At 45.6% G+C, this 23,362-nt stretch overlaps 1 protein-coding gene and 1 long non-coding RNA gene across 2 annotated transcripts in view; one reads left to right on the top strand and one right to left on the bottom strand.

The window, feature by feature from the left end:
• LOC139578182 (harmonin-like) overlaps positions 1-23,362 on the bottom strand; it is a 49,508-nt gene that overhangs the window by 4,999 nt on the left and 21,147 nt on the right. The window contains exons 15-17 of the mRNA XM_071405475.1: positions 3,659-3,691; positions 2,857-2,910; positions 62-161 (exon numbers count right to left, since the gene is read on the bottom strand). Of these exons, the coding sequence (XP_071261576.1) occupies positions 62-161; positions 2,857-2,910; positions 3,659-3,691 (187 nt within the window). The remainder of the gene's footprint in view (positions 1-61; positions 162-2,856; positions 2,911-3,658; positions 3,692-23,362) is intronic.
• Positions 5,465-5,966, top strand: LOC139578183 (uncharacterized). Its single transcript, XR_011675505.1, has 2 exons — positions 5,465-5,692; positions 5,798-5,966. It is a non-coding gene; the product is annotated as an uncharacterized lncRNA (long non-coding RNA).

The following is a 23,362-nucleotide window of genomic DNA, read 5'->3' as shown; positions in this document are numbered from 1 at the left end:
TTTAACATATACAAATGGGGTTGCTTTCTTATGGACTTCGTTATGACATTTATGGACTCACCATGTTTGTCTACTGAGCTTCCATCATAAATGGCAGATACCACTAGCTTTCCCAGAGGGGAGTCTACACCCCCCTCCACGGCCAGATCAAGTGGTCCAACCTAAGGTAAGAGAGATCAAATCAAATTGTATTTGCCACATGCGCTGAATACAACAGGTGTAGACCTTACAGTGAAATGCTGAATACAACAGGTGTAGACCTTACAGTGAAATGCTGAATACAACAGGTGTAGACCTTACAGTGAAATGCTGAATACAACAGGTGTAGACCTTACAGTGAAATGCTGAATACAACAGGTGTAGACCTTACAGTGAAATGCTGAATACAACAGGTGTAGACCTTACAGTGAAATGCTGAATACAACAGGTGTAGACCTTACAGTGAAATGCTGAATACAACAGGTGTAGACCTTACAGTGAAATGCTGAATACAACAGGTGTAGACCTTACAGTGAAATGCTTACTTATAAGCCCTTAACCAACAATGCAGTTTTAAGAAGAAAAAAAAGAGGGGGAAAAAGTGCATTTACTATAATAAACTGGATTTAAAAAATTATCTATAAAATAAAACATAAAAATAAAACATAAGAAAAATATCAATAATTAAGGAGCAACAATAAAATAACAGTAGCGAGGCTATATACGGGGGGTACCGGTACAGAGTCAATGTGCGGGGGCACCGGTTAGTCGAGGTAATATGTACATGTAGGTAGAGGTAAAGTGACTATGCATAGATAATAAACAGAGAGTAGCAGCAGAGTAAAAATGGGGGGGGGGGGCGACAATGCGACGACAATGCAAATAGTCCGGGTAGCCATTTGATTAGCTGTTCAGGAGTCTTATGGACTTAGATTTGGTACTCCGCTATCGCTTGCTGTGCGGTAGTAGAGAGAACAATCTATGACTAGGGTGGCTGGAGTCTTCAAGGAACTTAAAGCTCTCAACCTGCTCCACTACAGCCCCGTCAATGAGAATGGGGGCGTGCTCGGTCCTCCTTTTCCTGTAGTCCAAAAATCATCTCCTTTGTCTTGATCACGATGAGGGAGAGGTTGTTATCCTGGCACCACACGGCCATGTCTCTGACCTCCTGCCTATAGGCTGTCTCATCGTTGTCGGTGATCAGGCCTACCACTGTTGTGTTGTTGGCAAACTTAATGATGGTGTTGGAGTCGTGCTTGGCCATGCAGTCATGGGTGAACAGGGAGGACAGGAGGAGACTGAGCACGCACCCCTGAGGGACACCGTGTTGAAGATCAGCGTGGCAGATGTGTTGTTACCTACACTTACAACCTGGGGCGGCGCATCAGGAAGTCCAGGATCCAGTTGCAGAGGGAGATGTTTAGTCCCAGGGTCCTTAGCTTAGTGATGAGCTTTGAGGGCACTATGGTGTTGAACGCTGAGCTGTAGTCAATGAATAGCATTCTCACGTAAGTGTTCCTTTTGTCCAGGTGGGAAAGTGCATTGTGGAGTGCAATAGAGATTGCATCATCTGTGGATCTGTTGGGGCGGTATGCAAATTGGAGTGTGTCTCGGGATTATGTGATAATGGTGTTGATGTGAGCCATGACCAGCCTTTCAAAGCACCTCATGGCTACAGACGTGAGTGCTACAGGTCAGTAGTCATTTAGGCAGGTTATATTGGTGCTCTTGGGCACAAGGACTATGGTGGTCTGCTTGAAACATGTTGGTATTACAGACTTAGACAGGGAGAGGTTGAAAATGTCAGTGAAGATATTTGCCTGTTGGTCAGAGCATGCTCGGAGTACACATCCTGGTAATCTGTCTGGCCCTGCGAATGTTGACCTGTTTAAAGGTCTTACTCACATTGGCTACGGAGAGCGTGATCACACAGTCATCCGGATTTGCTGATGCTCTCATGCATGCCTCAGTGTTGCTTGCCTCAAAGCGAGCATAGAAGTTATTTTGCTTGTCTGGTAGGCTCGTGTCACTGGGCAGCTCGCGGCTGTGCTTCCCTTTGTAATCTGTAATAGTTTGCAAGCCCTGCCACACCCCACGAGTGTCGGGGCCAGTGTAGTACGATTCAATCTTAGTCCTGTATTGACTCTTTGCCTGTTTGATGGTTCGTCAGAGGGCATAGCGGGATTTCTTATAAGTGTCCAGGTTAGATTCCCGCTCCTTGAAAGCGGCAGCTCTACGCTTTAGCTCAGTGCGGATGTTGCCTGTAATCCATGGCTACTGGTTGGGGTATGTACGTAGAGACACTGTGGGGACGACGTCATCGATGTACTTATTGATGAAGCCAGTAAGTGATGTGGTGTACTCCTCAATGCCATCGGAAGAATCCCGGAACATATTCCAGTCTGTGCTAGCAAAACAGTCCTGTAGCTTAGCATCTGCGTCATCTGACGACTTCCTTATTGAGCGAATCACTGGTACTTCCTGCTTTAGGTTTTGCTTGTAAGCAAGAATCAGGAGGATATAATTATTGTCAGATTTGCCAAATGGAGGGCGAGGGAGAGCTTTGTATGCGTCTCTGTGTGTGGAGTAAAGGTGGTCTAGATTTTTTCCCCTCTGGTTGCACATTTAACATGCTGGTAGACATTGAAATTACATGTAATCCATTCATTACATATGGTTTAAAGCTTTAGATGCATTGTCATCATCCTACTGAATGTCTGTCTGAGGCAATAAAGGAATGGTTCTGCAGGGCAAGATTAGCTATATGGTCCCTGAAGGAAAATGTGTTTTGATCCTTCTTTCCTTCATAAAAAGCTTAGCAACCTGAGAAGTATAGTCATAACTGGACAGTTCATCCTGAGGAGGGGTTCTGATTACCTTTTTGATTCTCAGCAGTTTCACGTCTCGTCCAGCTATCTGCTCCGAGGAGAACTGTTAACACAGCCAGAGAGCGGGATGGTTACATCACAACACTGGATCACAGTGAATAGACATGTACACATAAAAAGGGGTTCCAAAAGGATTCTTCGGCAGTCCCCATAGAACCTTCCTTATTCAAAGAGTTATCCTATGGGGACAGCCGAAGAACCCTTTTAGGTTCTATATACTGTAGCACCTTTTTTTCGAAGATTGTATAGATGGTACAATCTACACATTATATCTTCATGATATATGGCTTTAGATGTAGAAAACTGATTCCCTGCGGTGCATTTACTTTTTCAAAGGAAGATGAGAACAAAAGAGATGTTCCACTGAGGTTTCCAGGAAGGCTATAACACAGAACGGCTGTAAAAGTGACTCAATGAGGATCTATGGTTACCTAGAAGGCATGGCTCACATTGGATGGAGACTGACATTTGCACACAGCTTTATAGTCAAAGACACAATTCACAGATTTTCAAAGGCACATCTTCTGTTTGGTCTCTTGGTAACGATCTTATTGGCATCCCAGTGGGCACACACTGGTTGAATCAATGTTGTTTCCACGTAATTTAAATGAAATGACGTTGAACCAACGTGGATTAGACGTTGAATTGACGTCTGTGCCTAGTGGGATATGAATGATCTACTTCTTCAAAGAGATGTATTTGCATATGGTTGGTTCTACACATACATGACATGGTCCTATATGTCTAATAGTCTGGCAGATATATACAGGCTAAGCTGAGGCATACAGTACCATGGAGAGGGGATCAAAGTCTTCAACATATTTCTGAAAGACAAACATCATATGATTAGACCGGGGTTTCTTTGGGACCCAAAGTCGGCCCTGAGAATGTGAGAGGTGGGTCGCGAGTTATGAGTAAACATTTATAAATCACACACTGTTTCTTCTTATTTTGGGTTGTTCGAGGACAGTACATTTTTCATTTGGGTCTCGAGCTGAAAAAGCTTAAGAGCCTCTGGATTAGATAGTTCACCGTGTCATTTCTGCATTGAGGTTTAGCACCACTAGGAAACATGGTTGAGCAATAGGCCTGCAATTATAGCCTTATATCACCCTGGCCTCAACTGATTTATTGCTCTAGTTCATACAAAGGATTTGGATAATTCTGACATTTTACACAATCTGTGATGTAAACTGAAATGGCAGTTCTTTCTTTTGTTAGTTTACAACATTGTAAAACTTCTTCATAGGTTCAACACAAACCAGGTCAATGTAGCGTATCATTTATCATTATGTATCTAAATTACTTTTGCATGTAATCAGGCCCTAGCAGAGAATGAGTGTGCTGAGTGTTGAAGAGCTAGATTTCTTTTGACAACCACTTCTATGTCTTTAAATGTACTTTAAATGGATTCATTTAATAATATGAGAAAAGCCAAGGTTGTGGATCCGTTTTCCATATATGTTTCCATCTCGAGCTTTGTAAAATAAAGGTCTATGCGACTGTAGTGATAAGAACGGCAGTATGAATATCAGCTAACTATATATTCAACTCTTTAAATAAAATTGTTGCTTCAAAAACCAATGTTTTATTGCTAAAACCAACACATTTCAGCAATGCAATGGTTGTAACTACAGTGGCTTGCGAAAGTATTCACCCCCTTGGCATTTTTCTTATTTTGTTGCCTTACAACCTGGAATTAAAATTTATTTTGGGGGGGTTTGTATAATTGGATTTACACAACATACCTAACACTTTGAAGATGCAAAATATTTTTTCTTGTGAAAAAAACAGAAAACTTGAGCGTACATAACTATTCACCCCCCCAAAGTCAATACTTTGTAGAGCCACCTTTTGCAGCAATTACAGCTGCAAGTCTCTTGGGGTATGTCTCTATAAGCTTGGCACATCTAGCCACTGGAATTTTTGCCCATTCCTCAAGGCAAAACTGCTAAAGCTCCTTCAAGTTGGATGTGTTTCGCTGGTGTACAGCAATCTTTAAGTCATACCACAGATTCTCAATTGGATTGAGGTCTGGGCTTTGACTAGGCCATTCCAATACATTTAAATGTTTCCCCTTAAACCACTGGAGTGTTGCTTTAGCAGTATGCTTACGGTCATTGTCCTGCTGGAAGGTGAACCTTTGTCCCAGTCTCAAATCTCTGGAAGACTGAAACAGGTTTCCCTCAAGCATTTCCCTGTATTTAGCCATCATTCCTTAAATTCTGACCAGTCTCCCAGTCCCTGCCAATGAAAAACATCCCCACAACATGATGCTGCCACCACCATGCTTCACTGCGGGGATGGTGTTCTCGGGGTGATGAAATTATTTGGGTTTGCGCATGACATAGCATTTTCCTTGATGGCCAAATATCTCAATTTTAGTCTCATCTGACCAGAGTACTTCTTTAGGGGAGTCTCCCACATATGCCTTTTGGCGAACACCAAACGTGTTTGCTCATTTTTTTCTTTAAGTATTGACTTTTTTCTGGCCACTCTTCCGTAAAGCACAGCACTGTGGAGTGCACGGCTTAAAGTGGTCCTATGGACAGATACTCCAATCTCCGCTGTGGAGCTTTGCAGCTCCTTCTGTCACGAATCCCGCTTCCTGAGTCTGGGTTTGCCTGTGTGTCTGTCCTGGAGTGTGTTTCAGGTGTCCTGGAACGCACCCTGTCTGGTTGCCGGGCGAATTAGCTCATTGGGAGATTGGTTTCAACCGCACCTGTTTCCCGTCAGTAATCTGCACACCTGTCCTGATCATCATCTCTACCCTTCAAAAGCTCTGACCTGACTTCCATTCCCTGCCGGATCGTTAGCCATGAATAGTATGTTGTGCCTGAGTACCAGACTCCAGTTGGATAGAATTTGTTTTGTTGTTTTCATTTACGTATTGCTTGCCTTGAACTTACCTCCGTTTGTTTTGTCTTCAGTTACTCACCTGGATCATTCACTCCATTCCCGCCTGGTTGACAGAGGATTCTGCTACTACATTGGATTCACCTATTTCCTCTCATCTACTCACCACCGCTGCCCGTTACGCCATCTGGATATATCTACCTTTTCACATTTCACTGTAAATAAATACTCACCTTCTTCCTACGCTCCTTGTCCTGGTCTGCTTCTGGGTTCGATCTTGAAAGGTCGTGACAGAACGATCCGGCCAGTAATGAACCCAGCGGACCTGGACTCCGTTTGCCATGCCATTACCCTGCAGGAGAAGAGATTGGGACAACACAATACGGCGCTACAGGAGATAGCGAGTTCGATCCAGAATTTATCTGCTAGCTTGACACAAGTCCAGGATCAGCTCAGTTTGCAGGTGATTCATTCACTACCGGTTTCACCCATCTCACCTGCCGTGTCTGAAGCGGTTCCATTTCGTGAACCCAAGGTACCGACGCCTGATAAATATGAAGGGGATTTGGGAAAATGCCGTTCGTTTCTTATGCAGTGTGGGTTAGTGTTTGATCTACAGCCCCATTCTTACGCCACTGACAAGGCTAGGATAGCCTTTGTTATTGAACTGTTGCGTGGAAGAGCTCTGGAATGGGCTTCAGCCGTTTGGGAACGACAGGGAACCTGCACGGCTTCATATCAGGAGTTCACGGGAGAGATGAGGAAGCTTTTTGATCATCCAGTCCGAGGTAAGGACGCAGCTAAACGTTTGTTCTCTCTTCGCCAAGGAGATCGCAGTGTGGCAGATTTTATGATTGAGTTCAGGACATTGGCTGTGGAGAGTGGTTGGAATGAGGAGTCACTACAAGCGTTTTTTTACAAGGGGTTGTCAGATGAACTTAAGGATGAGCTGATTTCTTATCCAGAGCCTAGTGACTTAGACAGCTTGGTCGCTTTATCTATTCGGGTTGATAATAGAGTCCGAGAGAGAAGGAGGGAGAAGCAGTGGGGTCTATCCAATCAATCTGTAACTCGGTTACCATTCGGTTCAGGAGGTGAACCAGGACGTATTGATCGTTATTATCCACAAGGGATTAGTGGAGGAGTCTTGCCACCAGATTCTGAACCAATGCAAGTGGGGGGACACGGGCTAACTAAGGAGGAGCGCCAAAGTAGACGTGAGACCAATAGCTCTTTCTACTGTGGTAGATCGGGACATTACAACTCCGCTTGTCCACAGCGCCCGTTAAAACTGCCCGGCTCGCTTAATTTGGGAGGAATTTTAGCGAGTCAGTTTCAATCTCTCAAGGATCTTGTCAGACCCCGTTTTCCTGCGACCCTTATGAATAAGGATCAGAGTTTTGACCTGAACGCTTTTATCGATTCAGGTGCCGATGGCAACTTTATGGATGCCGACCTGGTGGAACAGCTGGGGCTTTCCAAGGAGCAATTGCCGGAAGCCATTGAAGCAACCACTCTGAACGGCAGTAGTCTGGCACGGATCACTATGAGGACTGAACCGGTTAAGATGTTGGTGTCGGGAAATCATTCAGAGTTTATCTCTTTCTTCATTTTGTCCTCGCCCCATGTTCCTCTGGTTCTTGGTTACCCCTGGCTGAAGGAACACAATCCCTCGTTTGATTGGGTGACAGGGAAGGTAACTAGTTGGAGCATTGAGTGTCATGCTAACTGCCTTAGGACTGCCTGTTCTCCTGCTGTTTCCAGTCAGGTCAGTGACTCTGCTCCTCCTGATTTGTCCCTGGTTCCAGAAACATATCACGAGTTGGGTGAGGTATTCAGTAAACAGAAGGCTCTGTCTCTTCCTCCCCACCGACCTTATGATTGTGCGATTAATCTGTTTCCTGGATCTGCCTTTCCCAAGGGACGGTTATACAGTATCTCTCGACCGGAACGTGAGGCCTTGGAGACCTACATCAAGGAGTCTCTAGCTACAGGTCTCATTCGGCCATCGTCATCACCTTTGGGAGCAGGATTTTTTTTTGTGAGCAAGAAGGATGGTTCTCTTCGACCGTGTATTGATTATCGGGGTTTGAATGACATTACGGTTAAGAACAAGTATCCCCTGCCCTTGATGAGCTCGGCTTTCGATTCCTTACAGGGTGCTACGGTTTTTACGAAGCTTGATTTACGTAATGCTTATCATTTGGTTCGGATCAAGGAGGGGGACGAGTGGTTGACTGGGTTCAATACTCCGATGGGACATTTTGAGTACCAGGTGATGCCGTTTGGATTGACCAACGCTCCGGCGGTGTTCCAAAGCATGGTGAATGACGTTTTGAGAGATATGATTGGGATTTTTGTGTTCGTTTACCTGGATGATATCCTCATCTTCTCAAAGGAGCTTTCTAGCCACGTTCTGCATGTCAAGCAGGTCCTGCACCGGTTATTGGAGAACCGTCTGTTCGTGAAGGCGGAGAAGTGTGATTTTCACGCCCATACAACGTCCTTCCTCGGGTACATCATATCCAGGGGAGAGATCAAGATGGACCAAGAGAAGGTTCGGGCGGTTCGGGATTGGGTCCAGCCCGTTACAAGATTGCAGCTCCAGAGATTCCTGGGGTTTGCGAATTTTTATCGGAGGTTTATCCGTGACTACAGCCGGGTGGCGGCACCTTTAACTGCTCTGACGTCTTGCACCAGAAAGTTCTGTTGGACTCCTGAGGCAGACCGAGCATTTCTGGACTTGAAGAGCCGATTCACCAACGCCCCGATTCTCTCTCAACCTGACACTTCCCGTCAGTTCGTTGTGGAAGTGGATGCTTCTGATGTGGGTGTGGGCGCCATCCTGTCCCAGCGTAGCTCCACTGACGGTAAACTCCATCCCTGCGCTTTCTACTCTGGTCGTCTTTCTCCAGCTGAAAGAAACTACGATGTGGGTAACCGGGAGCTTCTCGCTGTGAAGCTTGCCTTGGAGGAGTGGCGGCACTGGTTGGAGGGAGCGGAGCAACCGTTTGTGGTCTGGACTGACCACAAGAATCTGGCTTACGTACAATCGGCTAAACGTCTCAACGCCCGTCAGGCTAGGTGGGCCTTGTTTTTTGGACGTTTTAATTTTTCCCTGACATTCCGACCTGGGTCTAAGAACGGGAAGGCGGACGCCCTGTCCCGGATGTTCTCTAAGACGGAGGAGAGTGGGGTCAAGACTGAGACGATTCTTCCCCAGAATGTTGTCGTGGGAGCCGTTACATGGAGGATAGAGGAGGATGTGATGGCGGCCCTTCGGACGCAGCCCGGCCCCGGTAACGGTCCACCCGGTCGGTTGTTCGTACCCGAGTCGGTCCGTTCTGCTGTCCTTCAGTGGTCCCACGCCAGCAAGATAGCTTGTCACCCTGGCGTTGCTCGGACTATGGCACTACTGCGCAGACGTTTTTGGTGGCCTGCCATGGGAGAAGATACCCGGAGGTTTGTTGCCGCATGTCCTGTTTGTGCCCAGAACAAGAGTACCAATCGGCCCAGCTCTGGGCTTCTTCATCCCCTACCTATTCCTCGGCGACCTTGGTCGCATCTGGCCCTGGATTTTGTCACGGGATTGCCCCCTTCTGTTGGGAACACGGTCATTCTGACCATTGTGGACAGATTCAGCAAGTTTGCTCATTTTGTTCCTCTCTCCAAGCTTCCATCGGCTACGGAGACGTCCGAGATCCTGGTCAGGGAGGTTTTCAGGGTTCACGGATTGCCCAGTGACATTGTGTCTGACCGTGGTCCTCAGTTTACCTCTGCTGTCTGGAAGTCCTTCTGTTTGGCCATTGGAGCTACAGTCAGTCTCACTTCTGGATTTCACCCACAATCTAATGGTCAAGCGGAGAGAGCCAACCAGAAGATGGAGTCCACGCTGCGTTGTCTTGTCTCCTCTGATCCCACCTCTTGGTCATCACAATTACCCTGGGTTGAGTATGCCCATAATACCCTTCCTTCATCTGCCACTGGGATGTCCCCCTTCCAATGCCTTTACGGATACCAACCTCCTTTGTTTCCTTCTCAGGAGAGGGATCTCTCGGTTCCTTCTGTCCAGACCCATATTCGTCGTTGCCACCGGACCTGGCATCGGGCCAGGAAGGCTCTCCTTAGAGTTTCTGACCGGTATCAGATACAGGCGAACCGTCGCCGTATTCCTGCCCCAGCTTATACGGTTGGAGATAAGGTTTGGTTGGCTACACGGGATCTTCCTCTACGGACGGAGTCAAGGAAGTTGTCACCTAAGTTCATTGGTCCGTTTGTAGTGGAGAGAATCATAAATCCTGTGGTGGTTCGACTCAAGTTGCCTGCAACACTTAGAGTGCATCCCACTTTTCATGTCTCCTGTCTCAAGCCGGTTCACCTCAGTCCTCTGTTGCCTCCTCCTCCTCGTCCTCCTCCTCCTCGGATGATCGGAGGTGGTCCTGTCTACACGGTGCGCCGCATCATGGACTCCAGACGGCGGGGTCGAGGGTACCAGTTTCTAGTGGACTGGGAAGGATATGGTCCAGAGGAGAGGAGTTGGATTCCTCGGCGACAGATTCTGGATGACGACCTGATTCGTGACTTCTACCGCCTCCATCCTGGCGCTCCAGGTAGTCCGCCCGGTGGCGTTCGTCGGAGGGGGGGTACTGTCACGAATCCCGCTTCCTGAGTCTGGGTTTGCCTGTGTGTCTGTCCTGGAGTGTGTTTCAGGTGTCCTGGAACGCACCCTGTCTGGTTGCCGGGCGAATTAGCTCATTGGGAGATTGGTTTCAACCGCACCTGTTTCCCGTCAGTAATCTGCACACCTGTCCTGATCATCATCTCTACCCTTCAAAAGCTCTGACCTGACTTCCATTCCCTGCCGGATCGTTAGCCATGAATAGTATGTTGTGCCTGAGTACCAGACTCCAGTTGGATAGAATTTGTTTTGTTGTTTTCATTTACGTATTGCTTGCCTTGAACTTACCTCCGTTTGTTTTGTCTTCAGTTACTCACCTGGATCATTCACTCCATTCCCGCCTGGTTGACAGAGGATTCTGCTACTACATTGGATTCACCTATTTCCTCTCATCTACTCACCACCGCTGCCCGTTACGCCATCTGGATATATCTACCTTTTCACATTTCACTGTAAATAAATACTCACCTTCTTCCTACGCTCCTTGTCCTGGTCTGCTTCTGGGTTCGATCTTGAAAGGTCGTGACACCTTCAGGGTTATCTTTGGTCTCCTTGTTGCATCTCTGATTAATGCCCTCCTTGCCTGGTCTGTGAGTTTTGGTGGGCGGCCCTCTCTTGGCAGGTTTGTTGTGGTGCCATATTCTTTCCATTTTTTAATAATGGATTTAATGGTGCTCCGTGGGATGTTCAAAGTTTTGGATCTTTTTTTATAACCCAACCCTGATCTGTACTTCTCCACAACATTGTCCCTGACCTGTTTGGAGAGCTCCTTGGTCTTCATAGTGACGCTTGCTTGATGGTGCCCCTTGCTTAGTGGTGTTGCAGACTCTGGGGCCTTTCAGAACAGGTGTATATATATACTGAGATCATGTGACACTTAGATTGCTGTGGACTTTATTTAACTACTTATGTGACTTCTGAAGGTAATTGGTTGCACCAGATCTTATTTAGGGGCTTCATAGCAAAGGGGGTGAATACATATGCACGCACGTCTTTTCCGTTTTAATTTTTTTGAATTTTTTAAAATAAGTTATTTTTTTAATTTCACTTCACCAATTTGGACTATTTTGTGTATGTCCATTACATGAAATCCAAATAAAAATCTATTTAAAATTACAGGTTGTAATGAAACAAAATAATAAAAACGCAAAGGGGGTGAATGCTTTTGCAAGGCACTCTATAAAACATCGATTTTTGAAGCAAATTTCCATTGTTACTGAACATCAGTTTTCAGTTCTCCACTGTTCAATCCCTTTCGTTTGAAAAAGTGAGATAGCGACCGCATTTCTAATTTTCACTTCAAAACATCTCAAAAGGAGTTGAAAATAAAAAACAAAACAGGCTTGTTCAATCTGCCTTTCACGTGTCTCTGTCTGCTAATGTCACGTTCACAGTGTGACATCTGAAGGCTCATCTTTCTCCTCTAGGACAGGCCTCATTGACATACACACACACACGCACATACACACACACCGTCATCTGTGTCCATCAAAATCTGAGGGCCACAGCTCCTCATTCTGTATTCATGGACAAAGAAGGAATAAAAAGCGTCTCTATAAAAGCATTGCTTTCTGAATGAACATTGATTGAATCTGACTGTGTAAGATGACGTTCTGAGTACAAGCCTATTCATTGCAATGACATTGAAGTCTTTTGAATATAATCATAACAAGATAATAATGAAGTGGGTGCTTACATTTGTCCTATTTCACACATGTACAAGTGCGAATTGATAAATAGTTTTCTTGCATATCCCACGCCTCCTGAGAACCCTCAGAGAGTGGGGTCAGAGCCAGGGAACAGCCATTATTGACGGCGACCCTGGAACAATTAGAGTTAAGTTCCTTGCTCATGGACACATGAACAGATTTTTGAAAGCATCACAAGAACAAAAGGCCCTCTGAGGTACGAGGCTGCATCTCAAATTGCCTATAGTGCACCACTTTCCACCAGATACAGTATAGTGCAGAATATAGGGAATAGCAGAGTGTCAATTGAGATTTGCACATAGTTTATGACGACAGATCTGGAAGTGTAGGGAATGAATTTAAGAACAAGGACTGTAAAATCAAAGTTATTTTTAACAATAATCATGATCTGTAGGGTTGTGTAAAAACATGGAGCTCTTTCTTCCTAGAGTACAGAAGTTTTTTGTGGTCCCAATCTCATTTTGTATCAAATACTAAAAAGGCCTTGACAGCAGGACAATGCACTGTCAGATAACATGAGGTCAACCTGGACACAAAAAAAAGACGTACACCCACATAATGTACACCATTCAGCATCCACACCATCCCCATATCTACACAGAGACAAAAGAATGCCCAATACATGTGCACTCCACAGTCATTAATTGAGTTATCGAACGTGCGACTACAAGGAACTAGTGCATCAAACAAAGAGGACAGATTGGGAACCAGAGAAGTAAAGGAGGCAGTCACTACACGCATCACTCCGGTGAAGGAAGAGGGATTGATTTAGTTAGGAAAGAGGAAGGGGAAACAGCCACTAAACTACTAATAACCACTCCAGAGCAGAGGAGAGGAGAGTCAAAGGAGAAGAGAGGAGAGTCAGAGGGGAAGGTGGTGATGGGTATGGATTACTTGTCTCTTGTTGTTGGACCTAAAGGAGGTGTTATACGTCACCATCCGTTTCAGCATCTCCGGCGGCTGTAGCACAGGAACCAGAAGGCATTCAGAAGAGATTGACACTACACCACTAAGCTTCTTCTCTCCCTCTCTCTATCTCTCTGCATCTTAGGTTTAGGTACTCGTTTACTGACAAGTTCTGTTGATAAACTGCAAAGACTATAATAGTCTCTGTGGATTCACCCTTGACAACATGGATAATATATGAAGACTCAAGCCTCCCTTGGTTTTTCTGGATGGTGTTGACCAGTGGAAGCTGCTGAGGGGAGGACGGCTCATAGCAATGGCTGGAACAAAGTAAATGGAATGGCATCAATGGAAACCATGTGTTTGATGTGTTTGATACCATTCCAGCCATTACCACGAGCCCGTCCTCCCCAATTAAGGTGCCACCAACCTCCTGTGGTGCTGACATATGGTAAATGACCAGCGGGAGCAGAGTGCTATCTCCATAGTCATGCAATGAAACAGGGTGACAGGAAGAGAGGAAGGGACATTAGCGTCGCTTTTGGATGAAAACCTATTATCTCCAAAACAGAAACCTTTCAGGAAATGGAAAAAACAGACATATTTTCCCATTAACGAACATACAATTATGCAACTTCAGAAGCTATTTTGAATACATTGTCTTTGTCCTATAGTCATACCACATTCAGTGGAGTTACTGCTTACATGTATAAAATGTAAGTCCCAGTGCAGTCAAAAACGTGATTTTCCTGTGTTTTATATATATTTCCACACTATGAAGACTGGAATAATATTGTAGAATTGTGAAAATTATAAAAATGCTACCTCTTCAAACAGTATCTTAAATAATCCTCCTCACCTCGACCCACCCACCCCCCAAAAAAAAATTATAATAAAAATAACATTTAAAAAACACTTAACCAGGACTTGCACTTGAGCCCCCCCACCCCACCCCCCCTTCTAGCTCTGACTCTACTGACAGCTACGCTATTGAGGAAAAACATACTTTCTACGACTGTGGTATGTGGTTGTCCCACCTAGCGGTCTTAAGATGAATGTACTGACTACGACTGTGAAATGTGGTTGTCCCACCTAGCTGTCTTAAGATGAATGTACTGACTACGACTGTGATATGTGGTTGTCCCACCTAGCTGTCTTAAGATGAATGTACTGACTACGACTGTGAAATGTGGTTGTCCCACCTAGCTGTCTTAAGATGAATGTACTGACTACGACTGTGATATGTGGTTGTCCCACCTAGCGGTCTTAAGATGAATGTACTGAATATGACTGTGGTATGTGGTTGTCCCACCTAGCGGTCTTAAGATGAATGTACTGACTACGACTGTGAAATGTGGTTGTCCCACCTAGCGGTCTTAAGATGAATGTACTGAATATGACTGTGATATGTGGTTGTCCCACCTAGCGGTCTTAAGATGAATGTACTGAATACGACTGTGAAATGTGGTTGTCCCACCTAGCGGTCTTAAGATGAATGTACTGAATATGACTGTGAAATGTGGTTGTCCCACCTAGCTATCTTAAGATGAATGTACTGAATATGACTGTGAAATGTGGTTGTCCCACCTAGCGGTCTTAAGATGAATGTACTGACTACGACTGTGAAATGTGGTTGTCCCACCTAGCGGTCTTAAGATGAATGTACTGACTACGACTGTGATATGTGGTTGTCCCACCTAGCGGTCTTAAGATGAATGTACTGAATATGACTGTGAAATGTGGTTGTCCCACCTAGCGGTCTTAAGATGAATGTACTGACTACGACTGTGATATGTGGTTGTCCCACCTAGCGGTCTTAAGATGAATGTACTGACTACGACTGTGATATGTGGTTGTCCCACCTAGCGGTCTTAAGATGAATGTACTGACTACGACTGTGAAATGTGGTTGTCCCACCTAGCGGTCTTAAGATGAATGTACTGACTACGACTGTGAAATGTGGTTGTCCCACCTAGCTGTCTTAAGATGAATGTACTGACTACGACTGTGATATGTGGTTGTCCCACCTAGCGGTCTTAAGATGAATGTACTGAATATGACTGTGAAATGTGGTTGTCCCACCTAGCGGTCTTAAGATGAATGTACTGAATATGACTGTGAAATGTGGTTGTCCCACCTAGCGGTCTTAAGATGAATGTACTGACTATGACTGTGAAATGTGGTTGTCCCACCTAGCTGTCTTAAGATGAATGTACTGACTATGACTGTGAAATGTGGTTGTCCCACCTAGCGGTCTTAAGATGAATGTACTGAATACGACTGTGAAATGTGGTTGTCCCACCTAGCGGTCTTAAGATGAATGTACTGAATACGACTGTGAAATGTGGTTGTCCCACCTAGCTGTCTTAAGATGAATGTACTGACTATGACTGTGAAATGTGGTTGTCCCACCTAGCGGTCTTAAGATGAATGTACTGACTATGACTGTGAAATGTGGTTGTCCCACCTAGCGGTCTTAAGATGAATGTACTGAATACGACTGTGAAATGTGGTTGTCCCACCTAGCTGTCTTAAGATGAATGTACTGACTACGACTGTGAAATGTGGTTGTCCCACCTAGCGGTCTTAAGATGAATGTACTGAATATGACTGTGAAATGTGGTTGTCCCACCTAGCGGTCTTAAGATGAATGTACTGAATATGACTGTGAAATGTGGTTGTCCCACCTAGCGGTCTTAAGATGAATGTACTGAATATGACTGTGAAATGTGGTTGTCCCACCTAGCGGTCTTAAGATGAATGTACTGAATATGACTGTGAAATGTGGTTGTCCCACCTAGCTATCTGGAGATGAATGTACTGACTATGACTGTGATATGTGGTTGTCTCACCTAGCTATCTGAAGATGAATGTACTGACTATGACTGTGATATGTGGTTGTCCCACCTAGCGGTCTTAAGATGAATGTACTGACTATGACTGTGAAATGTGGTTGTCCCACCTAGCTATCTGGAGATGAATGTACTGACTATGACTGTGATATGTGGTTGTCTCACCTAGCTATCTGAAGATGAATGTACTGACTATGACTGTGATATGTGGTTGTCCCACCTAGCGGTCTTAAGATGAATGTACTGAATATGACTGTGAAATGTGGTTGTCCCACCTAGCTGTCTTAAGATGAATGTACTGAATATGACTGTGAAATGTGGTTGTCCCACCTAGCTGTCTTAAGATGAATGTACTGACTACGACTGTGAAATGTGGTTGTCCCACCTAGCGGTCTTAAGATGAATGTACTGACTACGACTGTGATATGTGGTTGTCCCACCTAGCGGTCTTAAGATGAATGTACTGACTACGACTGTGAAATGTGGTTGTCCCACCTAGCGGTCTTAAGATGAATGTACTGACTACGACTGTGAAATGTGGTTGTCCCACCTAGCGGTCTTAAGATGAATGTACTGACTACGACTGTGAAATGTGGTTGTCCCACCTAGCGGTCTTAAGATGAATGTACTGACTACGACTGTGATATGTGGTTGTCCCACCTAGCGGTCTTAAGATGAATGTACTGACTACGACTGTGGTATGTGGTTGTCCCACCTAGCGGTCTTAAGATGAATGTACTGACTACGACTGTGAAATGTGGTTGTCCCACCTAGCGGTCTTAAGATGAATGTACTGACTACGACTGTGATATGTGGTTGTCCCACCTAGCGGTCTTAAGATGAATGTACTGACTACGACTGTGAAATGTGGTTGTCCCACCTAGCGGTCTTAAGATGAATGTACTGACTACGACTGTGAAATGTGGTTGTCCCACCTAGCGGTCTTAAGATGAATGTACTGAATATGACTGTGAAATGTGGTTGTCCCACCTAGCGGTCTTAAGATGAATGTACTGAATATGACTGTGATATGTGGTTGTCCCACCTAGCGGTCTTAAGATGAATGTACTGAATACGACTGTGAAATGTGGTTGTCCCACCTAGCGGTCTTAAGATGAATGTACTGAATATGACTGTGAAATGTGGTTGTCCCACCTAGCGGTCTTAAGATGAATGTACTGAATATGACTGTGAAATGTGGTTGTCCCACCTAGCGGTCTTAAGATGAATGTACTGACTACGACTGTGAAATGTGGTTGTCCCACCTAGCGGTCTTAAGATGAATGTACTGACTACGACTGTGATATGTGGTTGTCCCACCTAGCGGTCTTAAGATGAATGTACTGAATATGACTGTGAAATGTGGTTGTCCCACCTAGCGGTCTTAAGATGAATGTACTGAATATGACTGTGAAATGTGGTTGTCCCACCTAGCGGTCTTAAGATGAATGTACTGACTACGACTGTGAAATGTGGTTGTCCCACCTAGCTGTCTTAAGATGAATGTACTGACTACGACTGTGAAATGTGGTTGTCCCACCTAGCGGTCTTAAGATGAATGTACTGACTACGACTGTGATATGTGGTTGTCCCACCTAGCGGTCTTAAGATGAATGTACTGACTACGACTGTGATATGTGGTTGTCCCACCTAGCTGTCTTAAGATGAATGTACTGAATATGACTGTGAAATGTGGTTGTCCCACCTAGCGGTCTTAAGATGAATGTACTGAATATGACTGTGAAATGTGGTTGTCCCACCTAGCGGTCTTAAGATGAATGTACTGAATATGACTGTGAAATGTGGTTGTCCCACCTAGCGGTCTTAAGATGAATGTACTGACTACGACTGTGATATGTGGTTGTCCCACCTAGCGGTCTTAAGATGAATGTACTGAATATGACTGTGAAATGTGGTTGTCCCACCTAGCGGTCTTAAGATGAATGTACTGAATATGACTGTGAAATGTGGTTGTCCCACCTAGCGGTCTTAAGATGAATGTACTGACTACGACTGTGAAATGTGGTTGTCCCACCTAGCTGTCTTAAGATGAATGTACTGACTACGACTGTGATATGTGGTTGTCCCACCTAGCGGTCTTAAGATGAATGTACTGAATATGACTGTGAAATGTGGTTGTCCCACCTAGCGGTCTTAAGATGAATGTACTGAATATGACTGTGAAATGTGGTTGTCCCACCTAGCGGTCTTAAGATGAATGTACTGAATATGACTGTGAAATGTGGTTGTCCCACCTAGCGGTCTTAAGATGAATGTACTGAATATGACTGTGAAATGTGGTTGTCCCACCTAGCTGTCTTAAGATGAATGTACTGACTACGACTGTGAAATGTGGTTGTCCCACCTAGCGGTCTTAAGATGAATGTACTGACTACGACTGTGAAATGTGGTTGTCCCACCTAGCGGTCTTAAGATGAATGTACTGACTACGACTGTGATATGTGGTTGTCCCACCTAGCGGTCTTAAGATGAATGTACTGACTACGACTGTGATATGTGGTTGTCCCACCTAGCGGTCTTAAGATGAATGTACTGACTACGACTGTGATATGTGGTTGTCCCACCTAGCGGTCTTAAGATGAATGTACTGACTACGACTGTGATATGTGGTTGTCCCACCTAGCTGTCTTAAGATGAATGTACTAATAAGAGCGTCTGCTAAATAACTGAAATGTAAATGTGAAATGTAGTGTAAGAGCTGCTTTGGTTAGGGCCGGGGTGATACCAGTATCACGATACTCGTTAGTATTGTGGCAGGGAAAAACAAAACATGAAGCGGATATAACTTCTTTACCAAAACAGCCCTAATGTTGGAAACAAACATCATTATGGTGTCATCCAGAGTCACATTTGTATTTATTTTTTTACTTTAGCACACAATATTGTACATACAGCAGGTTTTTAAAGGACCACACAGTTTGATCTTCTGCAATACTGGTATCGTCACAGTCCTAGATTTGGTGGGATGGAGTTTTGGTGTGCCTAGTGACATCCCCAGGCGGTAAATTAGTTAATAGACCAATAAGAAAGGGAGTTCCAAACCTCTTTGCCAATAACAGCTACTCCCAGACAGTCCTAACAAAATTCTTGCTTGGGAAATTGCTCTTTGCTAAGAAGCTATGTGTTTATTTTTGACCATTTGAATAGAAAACAATCACAGTGAGGTACTTAATTGTTACCCAGAAATTATTTGATATTGAGATAAAAATGACTGCATTGGACCTTTAAGAGGTTTTCATCCAACACCTATGATATAGCCTCTGCCTGCCTAGCCTCTGTGTCAACCTGATAAGGAAGTTAGCATCTGTATGCTAACCATCCTTGTCTTGTACAGCAGAGAAACCAGTGAAACCGCTTGAACAAATAAGCACCCTGACTAGGGACAGTGACAACCAACTAGTACCCCGGCTAGGGACAGTGACAACCAACTAGTACCCCGGCTAGGGACAGTGACAACCAACTAGTACCCCGGCTAGGGACAGTGACAACCAACTAGTACCCCGGCTAGGGACAGTGACAACAAACTAGTACCCCGGCTAGGGACAGTGACAACCAACTAGTACCCCGACTAGGGACAGTGACAACCAACTAGTACCACGACTAGGGACAGTGACAACCAACTAGTACCCCGGCTAGGGACAGTGACAACCAACTAGCACCCCGGCTAGGGACAGTGACAACCAACTAGTACCCCGGCTAGGGACAGTGACAACCAACTAGTACCCCGGCTAGGGACAGTGACAACAAACTAGTACCCCGGCTAGGGACAGTGACAACAAACTAGTACTCCGACTAGGGACAGTGACAACCAACTAGTACCCCGACTAGGGACAGTGACAACAAACTAGTACCCCGACTAGGGACAGTGACAACAAACTAGTACCCCGGCTAGGGACAGTGACAACCAACTAGTACCCCGGCTAGGGACAATGACAGGAGAACATAGCAAGCGTCCACAAAGGGATGAGGATTTTTAGGGAGAGCGAAAGAGGGGGGTTAGGAGTGTTTTTCTTACCAGGCCCTCAGAGGGTAGGGTAGGTAGGTCGATGGCACTGGCTCTGGGGTAGCATGACTGGTTTAGACATGGCAGGGGCCATCTGACGCCTCTGGTTGGGCGGGCTAGGAGCTATTTGCTATTGGGAACATCCATTCAGCAGCAAATCTGACAGCAAGCAATGGGGTTACAGTGGTCTACAGTGAGAAGCAGGAGTCTGCTGCTGAATCCCAGAACAAACAGCTCATGATGAAACCAGTGACATCAGAGCTTTAACCCTGTGATTTAACCCTGTATATATCTATGTTTAACCCTCTAAGATCAGAGCCCTGGGGTGTTCTAGAACTGTGAAGAAAGTTGTGTGGTTTAAATGTCAACAGATCTCCAGCTTGTCTCAACATTTGTTCACATCACACAAGTACCTCCTTCTAGGCTTAAATTAAAACTCTCAAATATCAGACTTACCAGGGGATTGCTTGAATTGGATACACCACGGACGTGGGAAGTGTTTATCATCACCTGAACCAGGGAAAGAGTACTGTGTATTCATCCCTGAATTACTTTTGCAAAACACTACGGGAATATGAATGTCACACACACACACACACACACACACACACACACACACACACACACACACACACACACACACACACACACACACACACACACACACACACACACACACACACACACACACACACACACACACACACACACACCTGCAGGCCACTGTTTCCAGCCTGTCCATCCTTGACGATCTGTGAGATGAAGAGTCCACAGCCGAACTCCAGGCACACACACACAGGGGTGTTTGAAGTGGAACACATCAAGACAGGAGATATTGTGCACTTGAAAAGGAGCTATTCAGTCTTGACTTACAGCCTCTTTCGCCTACATTGACAATATAATGTCTCCACACATAAAACACCCACTACTTACTGCATATCACACCACAACACGCCATGCGATTCTACACCCACTGCTGTCAAATACTATAACAACATTTCAAATCACACAGAGCCTCGACAAACTGAATAAAAAACAGCATTTCATTTCAATGGAGAAGAAAGAGATGTCTTCTTCACACCATTCAGTCATTGTGAATTGTTGTCCGCTCCCATCAACTCAGCTAAAAGGTTTCGGGGCAAGGCAAGGGCTAGGGGTTGTTTCAGACCAGACCATAGACACCCCAGGGAGGCTACCTTAGAGTACGAGGGGTAGGTCATTTCACTGGCGTTGGACGAGTAGTAACCTCCCCTTGGCAGGTACCCACCCCGTTCCCACTCGCTCCTTGTCTCTGGAGGACTGGAGGGGTGATGGTGGTGATACCATCCATGGGACCCTCCCCCCAGCCTCTCCTCAGGGTGCTGGGGGGGTGGGGGTGGAAGGGGTGGGGGAGGCGGGGGAGGAGGGGGAGGTTGAGGGGTGGGCCCATGTAGGACTGTGAGGGAGGGGGGTAGTGGGAGGAGGAGGAGGGTACATGGAAGGAGGAGGTGGAGGCGGAGGACGGGGCTGACTTCCTCTGGAGGCCGCTGTAGAAGCCGAGGGAGGAGGCTTGCGGATGAGGGGGGGGGGGGGGGGGATGGTCGTGGTGAGGGGGGAGAGAAGTTGAGGATGGTGGGGTTGAGTCTGGGGGAAAGTGGAGGGAGAGGTAGGGGTGGTGGGGGCTGGGAGGAAGAAGACTGGGTGGGGGGCCAGTCTCTTCAGGGGCCCTTTCCGACTCTGGTCCACCTCATCCAAGTTGAAATCATCCAGGTCAGTGGTGGCCAGCTGGAGACCCCGTAGACACGCCTCACCATAGGCCCAGAGGCAGGAGAGCAAGGAGGGGACACCTGAAGGACAAGCCCTGCAACTCAGACACTCAACCACAGCGCTATCACTGTACTCCACACAGACAGTCACAGAGCACTGTGGCTGCACTACGATCACTGTCTTTGAATAACAAGATAAATGACTCACTGTATCCTACCACAAATCTATCTATTACCAACGGAAGGGAAAAAACATTAAATGAAGAAGAGTTACTACACATATAAAATATCATATGCGATAGTACCACAGGTGGTCCTCACTGATACACAGAGGAAAGGGGGTTCTAGGAGAGGTGGTTCTACATAGTTCTAGGAGAGGTGTTCTACATAGTTCTAGGAGAGGTGGTTCCACATAGTTCTAGGAGAGGTGGTTCCACATAGTTCTAGGAGAGGTGGTTCTACATAGTTCTAGGAGAGGGGGTTCTAGGTGTACCTCTGGGGACTCGTTCTCTACACAGGAAATTTGCTCCAGCCGTGTCTGACAGAGACGTTCCACCCAGTGCCTCACCTTCCTCCAGATCCTCTCGCTGAGTCTCTGACACCTGGGGCACGGCACAGCGCAACACGGCACAGCGCAACACGGCACAGCGCATCGCAAAAATACTCAAGGCTGGGTTATGGCTCAGTCATATAGAACAACATAACAAGGCTGGGTCACTGGTCAGTCATAAAGAACAACATAACTCAAGGCTGGGTTATGGCTCAGTCATATAGAACAACATAACAAGGCTGGGTCACTGGTCAGTCATAAAGAACAACATAACTCAAGGCTGGGTCACTGGTCAGTCATATAGAACAACATAACTCAAGGCTGGGTTATGGCTCAGTCATGCAGGTATAAATGAAAAAAGATTGCACATACTATTGGCGATGTGCTGACAAAACATCAACTGAAAATAAAGTGTTTGTGATTTTCATTTTATATTCTCACTTATACAGCATGGTGTTATATGGACATTATTCCTACCTGCTGCAAAGGTTTACTGATCAATACTCCTACACCAGTCAGATCATTACTCCTACCTCCTGCAAAGGTTTACTGATCAACACTCCTACACCAGTCCGATCATTAGTCCTACCTCCTACACCAGTCAGATCATTACTCCTACCTCCTACACCAGTCAGATCCTTACTCCTACCTCCTACACCAGTCAGATCATTAGTCCCACCTGCTCCACCAGTCAGATCATTACTCCTACCTCCTACACCAGTCAGATCATTACTCCTACACCAGTCAGATCATTACTCCTACACCAGTCAGATCATTACTCCTACCTCCTGCACCAGTCTACTGATCATTAGTCCTACCTTCTAAACCAGTCAGATCATTACTCCTACCTCCTGCACCAGTCTACTGATCATTAGTCCTACCTTCTAAACCAGTCAGAACATTACTCCTACCTCCTGCACCAGTCTACTGATCTTCAGCTGTTTCTCTCGTTCATACATTTCCTCTTTCTCTGCAGCCAGCTTCAGCTCAAACTCCATCTCTTTCTTGTTCTTCCTCTGTTCCTGCAAGGTGTCAATGTTGGACACCTTCTTCTTCTTCTCTACTTTCTGAGGCGCCAGTAAAGTTTTTAATTATAGAAAGCAGGGAGAAACCAGAACCGATGATTCCACGACAAACAACAAATTATGCAAAAAACGATACAGTACAAGAACGTT

The sequence above is a fragment of the Salvelinus alpinus genome, chromosome 6 (assembly GCF_045679555.1).
Source record: "Salvelinus alpinus chromosome 6, SLU_Salpinus.1, whole genome shotgun sequence".
NCBI classification, from domain to species: Eukaryota; Metazoa; Chordata; class Actinopteri; order Salmoniformes; family Salmonidae; genus Salvelinus; species Salvelinus alpinus.
This window is presented reverse-complemented; position numbering and strand designations above follow the sequence as displayed.